Source organism: Nicotiana sylvestris, chromosome 1 (assembly GCF_000393655.2).
Source record: "Nicotiana sylvestris chromosome 1, ASM39365v2, whole genome shotgun sequence".
Taxonomy (NCBI): domain Eukaryota; kingdom Viridiplantae; phylum Streptophyta; class Magnoliopsida; order Solanales; family Solanaceae; genus Nicotiana; species Nicotiana sylvestris.
The window spans coordinates 85,744,425-85,754,642 of NC_091057.1; the positions used below are offsets into that span (position 1 = coordinate 85,744,425).

The following is a 10,218-nucleotide window of genomic DNA, read 5'->3' on the forward strand; positions in this document are numbered from 1 at the left end:
ATAACATAAATGACTATTTACTCAACAATAAACCGGAAAAATTGAAGTGGGAGGTTAATTTTCAGTTACAAAACTGAAAAACAGAAAACTAATAACGGAATTGGATTTAATATTAACATTATTGGATTTAATATTAACATTGTTGGATTTAATATTAATATTCTGTTATTAAAACGGATATTTAATAACATTTTTGTTAATATTTACTATTAACAAATAAATGTGGTCCAAAAAATTAATCAATCAATCATTTGACCAAATCCGAAGCCGAAGCCGAGCCGGGCGAGCGACGACGGCGCGAGACTTGCCTTCTTCTCAACTCTTTCAGAGCTAGAAGAAGAGCAATTGGTTATATACCCATTAAAAACCTTATCCTCTTCCAATATGAGACAATGTTCCTTCATCAAGGAGGGAATCTCAAATGAAACTCAAATATTTCATTTTCCTTCCATTTCCCATTCACCCTCTTTTAAGCTATATTAAGCTTAACAACCCAACAATCCCCCACATAAATGGGGAATGGTTATATCACAGAAATATGCATGAAAAACTGTGTGATTTGCAAGCAAAGATTAATTGCATCTAGATAAGTAAGTTTCCCTTTGAACTTTCTGTAGTGAACTTATGTCGGATATACTCGGTCAATTGGTAGATTTGATATCTTTGAACTGTCAAACTTTGGTGTATGCCTAGATAACCATAAGTCACACAACTAACCTTTAACAGTCTTTTGTTCTCATTGTTGTGTTCGTTTCAGCTATGAACACCGCTTGGTTTCATAAGTGCATAGAGAACTGGCCTTACAAAATTCTCTTTGAAGTGGCTAACACTTCACACTTACATACGTGATTCTTAAACGTGTCATTCCATAGATACACTATTTGATATACTCGGTATCAAATTTAAAAATCATTAAAAAGCCTTAATGCTTTATCCTTGGTACTAAACATTGTCTCATCACGAGAATGGACCAAAATTTTAGTTGACAATGTTGAACCATCATTAATGACTTTGTTTGATCTCCTTGAACCTAGATCTTGGGATCTCCAGTATTCTAGGTAGAGTTACCGCCACAATAACTTGTTCTCGGCCATAGTCTCATTCCCCTTGATGATTTCTCAACTACCTCTCTAGTTAGGCCTTTTGTAAGTGGATCTGACACATTATCACTTGACTTTACATAGTCAATCGTGATAATTCCTTTAGAGAGTAATTTCCTGACGGTTTTATGTCTTTGTCGTATATGATGAGATTTACCGTTATACATAACGCTCCCAGCCCTTCCAATTGCAGCTTGACTATCGCAATGTATGCATATTGGTGCCAACGGTTTGGGCCAAAATTGAATGTCTTCCAAGAAATTCCGGATCCATTCAGCTTCTTCACCGGCTTTATCTAAGGCTATGAATTTAACCTCCATTGTAGAGGGGGCAACACAAGTTTGTTTGGACGGCTTCCAAGATATCGCTCCTCCACCAATAGTGAATACATATCCACTTGTGGACGTGGAATCATTTGAACCGGTGATCCAATTTGAATCTTAGTATCCCTCAATCACCGTAGGATATTAGTGCAAAGCAAAGCCCTGAGTATGTTCTAAATATCCCAAAACTCGTTTCATTGCCATCCAATGAGATTAACTTGGATTGCTCGAGTATCGACTTAATTTACTTATAGAACAAGCTATATCTGGTCGTGTACAATTCATGATATACATTAAGCATACCAACACACGAGCATAATCCAATTGTGATATGCTTTGGCCTTTATTCTTTGCTAATGCAAGGTTACGTCAATTGGAGTCTTTGCAACTTTAAACCTTAAGTGCTTGAATTTTTCAAGTACTATCTTAATATAATGAGATTGTGACAATGTCAGACCTTGAGGAGCCTTATGGATCTTAATCCCCAGAATTAAATCAGCAACTCCCAAGTCCTTCATATCAAACTTGCTAGTTAGCATACGCTTAGTAGCATTTATGTTGGAATTGTAATTACTCATTATCAGCATATCATCCACATATAGGCAAACAATGACTATGTGATTTGGAACATTTTTAATGTACACACATTTATCACATTCATTTATATTAAAATCATTTGACAACATTGTTTGGTCAAATTTCGCATGTCATTGTTTGGATGCTTGTTTTAGTCTGTAAAGGGACTTAACAAGTCTACATACCTTCTTTTCTTTATCTGGAACTACAAACCCTTCAGGTTGTTCCATGTAGATTTCTTCCTCCAAATCTCCATTCAAGAAGACTGTCTTAACGTCTATTTGATGAATTTCAAGACTATACACTGCATCTAATGCTATTGATATCCGTATGTACGTAATTCTTGTAACTGGAGAGTATGTATCAAAATAGTCAAGACCTTCTCGTTATCTATACTCTTTGACCACAAGTCTTGCCTTATATTTGTCAATAGTGTCATCATCCTTCATTTTCCTCTTAAAGATCCATTTAGAGCCCAACGGTTTATTTCCAGGAGGAAGATCAACCAATTCTCATGTATGGTTGTTCAATATGAATACTATTTCACTATTGACTGCCTCTTTTCAAAATAAAAATTTTGAAGAAAACATGGCTTCTTTAAATGTTCGAGGCTCATTTTCCAATAAGAAAGTCATAAAATATGGTCCAAATGAAGTAGACGTTCTTTGACATTTACTATGTCTTGGATCCTCCTGATTAAATGTACTTTCTTTTGTTTCTTCCCAAGTTCATTTAGATCCTTCACCAATCGACTCACATTTCTTTTTATACAGATATATATTTTCAAAGAATTCAGCATTACCTGATTCTATAACTGTATTATTATGAATGTTGGGATTTTCTGATTTATAAACCATAAATCGATATGCTTTACTATTGGTCGCATATCCTATCAAAATACAATCAACAGTTTTTGGTACTATTTTTACCCTTTTGGGTTTAGGAACTTGCACTTTTGCCCAACACTCCCACACTTTAAAATAATTCAAGTTGGGCTTCCTTCCTTTCTATTTTTCATATGGAATGGATAGTGTTTTGCTATGGGATACTCGATTTAGTATTCAGTTAGCCGTAAGAACGGTTTCTCCCCACAAGTTCTGCGGCAAACCAGAACTTATCAACAATGCGTCCATCATCTACTTTAATGAACGATTCTTTCTTTCCACAATCACATTGGATTGGGGAGTGTAAGGGGTCGTTGTTTGATGAATAATTCCATATTCTAAACATATTTGTTCAAAAAGATATTCATATTCACCACCCCTATCACTTCTTATCATTTTGATTTTCTTGTTAATTTACGTTTCAGCTTCATTTTTGTATTGCTTGAATGCGTCTATTGCTTCATCTTTACTATTAAGTAAGTAAACATAGCAATATCGAGTACTATCGTCAATAAAAGTTATGAATTACTTCTTTTCACCGCGAGATGGTATTGACTTCATATCGCAAATATCTATGTGAATTAAGTCTAAAGGATCTGAATTCCTTTCAACTAACTTATAAGGATATTTATCACACTTAGATTCCACATATATTTGACATTTTGATTTGTTGCATTCAAACTTAGGCAATACTTCCAAGTTAATTATTTTTCGCAAGGTTTTATAATTGACATGACCCATAACGTATATGCCATAATTCATTTGACTCAAGTAAGTAAGACGAAGCTGAAATTTTATTATTATTTTCAACAACCATTACATTCAGCTTGAAAAGGCCCTCACTGAGATAACTTTTTTCCTACAAATATTTCGTTCTTACTTATTACAACCTTATTGGATACAAAAACACACTTAAAATTGTTCTTAAAAAGAAGTCCAACAGAGACTAAATTCTTCCTAATCTCGGGAACATGAAGGATGTTGTTCAAAGTCACCATCTTGCTAGAAGTCATTTTCAGCAAGATCTTCCCACATTCTTCAACTTGGCCGTTGTAGCATTTCTCATAGAAAGCGTCTCTTCGGGTCCAACAGGAGCATATGTAGTAAAAGCTTCCCAAACAGTACAAACATGGCAAGTGGCTCCAGAATCAATCCACCACTCCTTAGGATTTCCCACCAGGTTGCATTCAGAAAGCATATCACACAAGTCATCAACATCTTCATTCTTTTCAACCATGTTTGCTTGACCTTTCTTCTTATCTTTCTTCGGAGCACGGCACTCCGTAGATTTGTGTGCAGCTTTCCCACAGTTGTAGCAATTTTCGTTGAACCACTTCTTGCTTGGGTTGCTTTTCGGTCCAGAATACTCCTACCTCTTTCTCTTATTTTGAGAAGTATCCTCAATAATGTTTGCTCCCATTATTGTTGAGTTTTCACGGCCTCTCTTTTTAGCAGCTTTATTGTTCTCTTCGATTCTGAACTGAACAATGAGATCTTCAAGCGACATCTCCTTGTGTTTGTGTTTCAAGTAGATTTTGAAGTCCTTCCATAAATGAGGCAACTTCTCAATCATCACTGCTACTTTGAATGTTTCATTGATGATAAGACTTTCAATGAAAATTCTGTTAATAAAAATACTAAAATTACTACTTTTAACATCAGTATTAAATCGATTTATACCTTCAGCAAGGAGATCATGAATAATCACTTGCAATTCCTTGACTTGGGTAATAATAGACTTGCTATCTACCATTTTGTAGTCCAAAAACTTAGCGGCAATGAATTTCTTTAACTCGGCATCTTCAGTTTTGTATTTTTTTTCAAGTGCAATCCACAATTCTTTTGACGTCTCCACGCCACTGTAGACATTATACAAATCGTCCTCCAGTCCACTAAGAACATAACTCTTGCATAGAAAATCAGAATGCTTCCACGCCTCAATCACGAGAAAGCGTTCATTCTCTGGAGTTTCTTCGGGCAGAACAGAAACAACTTCCTTAATGAACTTCTGCAGACTTAAAGTAGTCAAGTAGAAAAATATCTTCTGCTGCCACTGCTTGAAATCTAACCCGGAAATTTTTTTGGGTTTCTCCGCCGGTGCCAATGCCGGTGTTTGGCTTGTTGACGCATTGGCAGTCACCATCGGAACAACTTGGTTTCCGTTATCATTAGTCATTTCTGTAAAAGAATAACACAAGCAAACGTTAAAATCATGTAGATTTTAATCTCCAATGTAGTAGAAAATCACAAAGGTTTTAATCTCCAGAGTTAGTGAATATAACACAAATACAGAATATAAATTAAATTCCTTAAGCTGTTAGTAAATTGTATTTGTAAACTATTTCTGGAAAAAATAAAACAACATATAAACAAAAAATGTAAATGAAACAAAAGTTAATCCGAGCCCACTGAATTCACAGTGTTTTCTTAAGGAATTTAATCCCCTCCTAGTACCCAAGGTTATGGATTATTTCCTCCCAGGATAGAACGAATTACACACTGGTATAGTGGTACAACGAACACAAAGTTCGGTAGCAAATCACACTTACTATTGCTTTCTTTGAAGTTAAAAGTATGCAGAAGAAAGTGGGAGAGCTCAGAAAATCGTATGAAAATTCTGAGAGAATGGAATTGTATTTATAGCCAATGTTGAATTGAAAACTGAAGAGGTGCAACTCTCAGAATGACTGTTTATGCAAAACGGTCATAGCATAAATGCCATAACATAAATGGCTATTTACTCAACAATAAACCGGGAAAATTGAAGAGGGAGGTTAATTTTCAGTTACAAAACTGAAAAACGGAAAACTAATAATGGAGTTGGATTTAATATTAATATTCTATTATTAAAATGGATATTTAATAACATTTCTACTAATATTTACTATTAACAAATAAATTTGGTCCAAAAAATTAATCAATCAATCATTTGACCAAATTCGAATCCGAAGCCGAAGCCGAGTGAGCGACGACGACGACGGCGCGGGGCTTGCCTTCTTCTCAACTCTCTAAGAGCTAGAAGAAGAGCAATTGCACTCATTAAAAATCTCTTCCTCTTCCAATATGGAACAATGTTCCTTCATCAAGGAGGGAATCTCAAATGAAACTCATATATTTCATTTTCCCTCCATTTTCCATTCACCCTCTTTTAAGCTAAATTTAACTTAATAACCCAACAGTAATTAGCAATAACATTAAAAAAATAAGACTAAAACGTTCTAGTAATTTCAAGTACGCACGAAGGACTCTTCGGAAGGCTGATAGTGAATATGATGAATGGATTGTATATTACGAATAAAGTAATAAAACTTGGTGATATTATATATAATAATAAGTAGTCAAAAATAAAGAAAGTTTTACGATCACTCGATGGTAGGCTAGAAACTCGTGTTTTAGCCATAGTATTGCACTCTAATTACTGCATTTTACGTGTGTTTGATCTTAAATGATAGTGAGTTACACTTAGAACGTGTTTTATGCCTTGCAGGATGTGATTTTGAGCTAAAAAGTTAATTTGGAGCTGAATCGATCAATTTGAAGCTTTGAAGTCTGAGTAAAAGCCCAATAAGTTAAGTCGGGATCATGTTCGGAGGCCTTGTACCAAGTCTGGATGTCAAAAGAGGATGAAACAATTTTACTCTAAGAAAATAACATTGTCGCGCCACATGGGGCGCCGTAGGGCGCGACGCGGCAGTGAAAAACTTACTTGACAGGAAAAATTACATGCCCGCTGATAATCTCCAAAACCACGTCGCGGGGTGCGGTGCTAGGCACTGTGCGGGTGTACAAAAACAGTAGAGTAGTTTCCTACTTTGGCTTGGAAAGGGGTAGCTTCATCCGGGTTTGTTTCTACACAGTATAGTTACACCAGAAAACACGATTTTGGGGGAGGACGAAACTTTGAGAGGAAAGCAAAAGTACGGAACACTCGGGAGCATGAATTTGATCAATTCTTCCATTCTTATTCTAGTATTCATTGATTTTATCTTTGAAAATATTATTTTTGATGATTGTATGAACATGAGTGGCTAAGAAATCTAATATTCTGGGGTCATGGGTGCCACATGAATGTGATGTTCGAAGTTTAATTTGATGAGTTTGAGTTTATCATATTGGGTTGTTTATTTAATTCTATTTTTAATTATTTTTGCGGAGTAGCTAATAGTGAAATACTATCTACGAATCTAGAGTTGAACTCGAAAGTGGGAATTCTAGATTGTATATAGAATTAAATAGAGCAAGTTCTTGACCCCGGGCATCGAGGAACGAAAATTTGCAATTAGGATATAAATATACCTAATTGCCTTGTTTGATTGAAATACAGGAAGTATAAATGCTTTCTTGTTAATCTTAATTCCATAGACATATAGGTATTAAGTTAGCCTAAATAGGCGAGGAAGGACTCGATAGATTATTATGAGTAGTATCAACTCTATCAATCAACAATCTAGATAAACCAATTCGTCATTTTAAGTCAAGAAGACAACATGATTGTTAGCTAGACAATGACCCTATAATATCCTTTCCTACTGATTGTTATTCGAAATTGCCTAAGTGTTGTTGTTGATTTCTAGTTATTTCATTGCTTGATAGTTTTTTGGTAGTAAATTAATCAATTACATATTTTGTGAGAAATCTCTTGAATCGATATATTATTTGAGTTTGAATCAGTCAAAAGTTAATCATATATAAATTTTTGTGGTAACGATACTCTACTCACTGCTCTATTACTTAACGACTGCGTGTACCTTTGATCGCAACACTAGTTGCTAAGTTTCTCATCTATCTTGCACAGACCATTATAAGAGTCAATAATGATGGCACCATGTAGTTTTTACCTTATAAAAAAAGAGAGTCAATAATGATAGCACCAAGTGATTGAGAAAACCCTCAAACATTTCGGCAGTATCGGTTTATGTAGATTGAACTCTAGATTTTGTTTCAATCTTTATTATTTTCTTTTATTTTTTTCTCAATTTGCACAAGTATGTGTATAAATAAGATGTGTATACTTTAAGATGATTTAGAATAATTGTTTGTTATTCATAATACATACTGCACCATCTTCTCTTTGACTCTTATTTTATCCAGTTTACTTATTTTAAGAGCATTTATGTGTGCATTACTGCCTAAGTACAGCATCACAACTGAATAGATTGTCTTTTCTAAATAACGTTCAATATTGGATAGACTGCCTTTAACATTTTATGTCTAAAACACGGGAGATATTTGGATACATATTAATTATCTGCTCATCTGCAAAGAATTAACGCCCTCTCGCATCCCTAGAAAGCAACTCAGAGGTTGACCTCATTTCTTTGGAATCTTGAATTTAAAACCATAATGGCAGCTCCATATCTTCTCAAGCGATATGCATTTGAGTTCTTGCATCCGGATTTTGAAAATAAATTTTCTATCCTTCATTAATCCCATAAGTATCTCCTTCTATTTATATGAAGTGTTTGAGCAAGAGTCCTCTCTCCCTTCACCATTTATGTAAAACCTGAATCGATCTTCTACTGGACGAAATTATGCATGGAAAGCCCTTTTAGAAAATATCCTTTCTGCTTTTCTGCTTATCTCGTTGTTAGCTGATAAATTAAAATTCGCTTTGTATTGGTTACTTTTTTCATTTACCTAGTAGTAGTGTTAGAGACTTATAGTTAACTTATGTCCATCCAAGAATAAAACTGCTACAGTGTACATTATAAAGCAATTTCTTTAACTTCAGTTTTTACTTGGCTAGTTTAAATCATGATATAAAAATAGACAAAAAAAGTATAGTGACAATGCTATCTACATGAACAACCAGCTAACGCTGGATACTTATTCCTGATTTCTGAATGTATATATTGCTTGAATAAGTAGAGACATGAATCGACTAACCCCTAAAAAATCCTTCTATTCTTCCCCAATAGACATTTCACGATTGTTTACCGTGAAAATGGTAATAACAATTAAATTTGATTTTGTGGTTCTAAAAATACGTGATTTATTTTTATGCTAGTTGTTAGGCAATGAATACTAAGTAAAAAGATTAGAAGGTAAAATTATAGCTTAAAAATGATGTGACAATTAAACCAGACGGTTGGAGATCTGGGCCTCGAGCTGGCGTGTATAGGGTCTCGAGGTCAGGTCGGATGGCCGGCTTAGAGCGACCGAGGGAAGACAAATAGTTATGAGAGCTACAATGGTGGCTATTTATGATTAATGATAAGCAATAAATGAAGAACAATAAATAGAACACAACAAATATAAGCAATAAATGGGAGTAATGAGAGCAAGATAATATGTTAGAGAGCAGAGAGAATGTTCTTGTGTATTTAATATTGAGCATCAGATCCCCTACAAAATGACAAGGATCCCCTTTATATATGGGGGAGGGGTATCTCAATATAGTACAAATGCATTTATTACAAAGATAAGAGGATGGTACAGCCATGGTACAGGTTTAGACTAGCCTAATAGGCTTTGTGAGCTCTAGTCACGTGCCTTGGAAACCTCACACCGATCCACTGATGCCACTTATTTACTCTGCCTCGAGGCCGACCGTTGCTTACACTACCTCAAAGAAGATTACTGAGAACCCTCGAAGCTGGAGCCCCGAGCTAAGCTTCGAGCCTTCGGGGGCAGTTTCCTCGAGGTGCCTTGGTGACCGTAAAATCGAACCGCTGATTTTTGACGTATACAGATAGTCCCCACATTTCCTAGAATAAAATGATAGAAAACGGTTTTGAACTCCTACTCCTTAGATACTATCATCATAATGTCAGCCTATCACAGCATTAAATGACATAACCCAAAAGTCGTGCAAGGGTCGTCGTCAGCATGACTATCGAGAAGCCCACGAACCGTTTTTGGTTCGGTTTTTTCGTTGCCCATACGGCTCCTATAAATACCCCAATTATTTAATGACCCACACTTTTGTGATACCTTCAAACTTTCAGAGCCAAATTCATCTTCCTATACGCCCCCTTTCTTTTGTTCCTAATTCCTTGCTTCCCTTCTCGAGAAAAAGAAACTTTTTGGTTGCCATGGCCAGAACCTCCAAGACAGTGCCTCGGAAAGATGAGGCTGCCTCTTCATCTCGAACATCCAAGAATAAATCCATGGGGTAAGCCCAAAGTGGATACTACCGCCGAACAGTGTACACCCACGGGTTCAATAGCATGAAGGATTTTTCCATTGAGAGACCTTCAACTACGCCGGGTCGATGTGATCATGTGTCCCGGTTCATTAGCGTTATGAAAGATATAGACAAAGTGCGGGCGAACTTCCAATGGGATAAAAAGGTGTTGATCGAGATTCCTAGCCCTAAAGAGAGCATAACGGACT

At 35.7% G+C, this 10,218-nt stretch overlaps 1 protein-coding gene across 1 annotated transcript; it reads right to left on the minus strand.

The window, feature by feature from the left end:
• Nucleotides 1–4,252: 4,252 nt before the first annotated feature.
• LOC138872070 (uncharacterized) lies at nt 4,253–9,994 on the minus strand. The gene is made up of 2 exons (XM_070150043.1): nt 9,853–9,994; nt 4,253–5,061 (listed from the first exon to the last, which is right to left on the minus strand). The coding sequence occupies exons 1-2, from the start codon at nt 9,992–9,994 to the stop codon at nt 4,253–4,255; spliced, it is 951 nt and encodes a 316-aa protein (XP_070006144.1).
• Between the last annotated feature and the right edge of the window lie 224 nt (nt 9,995–10,218).

Bases quoted from the DNA above. Each gene is read 5' to 3' on its own strand.
- LOC138872070 (XM_070150043.1), bottom strand. From the start codon at position 9,994: ATGGATTTATTCTTGGATGTTCGAGATGAAGAGGCAGCCTCATCTTTC. The intron at 5,062-9,852 runs GTATAGGAAGAT...ATTCTTTTACAG, and splicing joins AGGAACAAAAGAAAGGGGGC to AAATGACTAATGATAACGGA.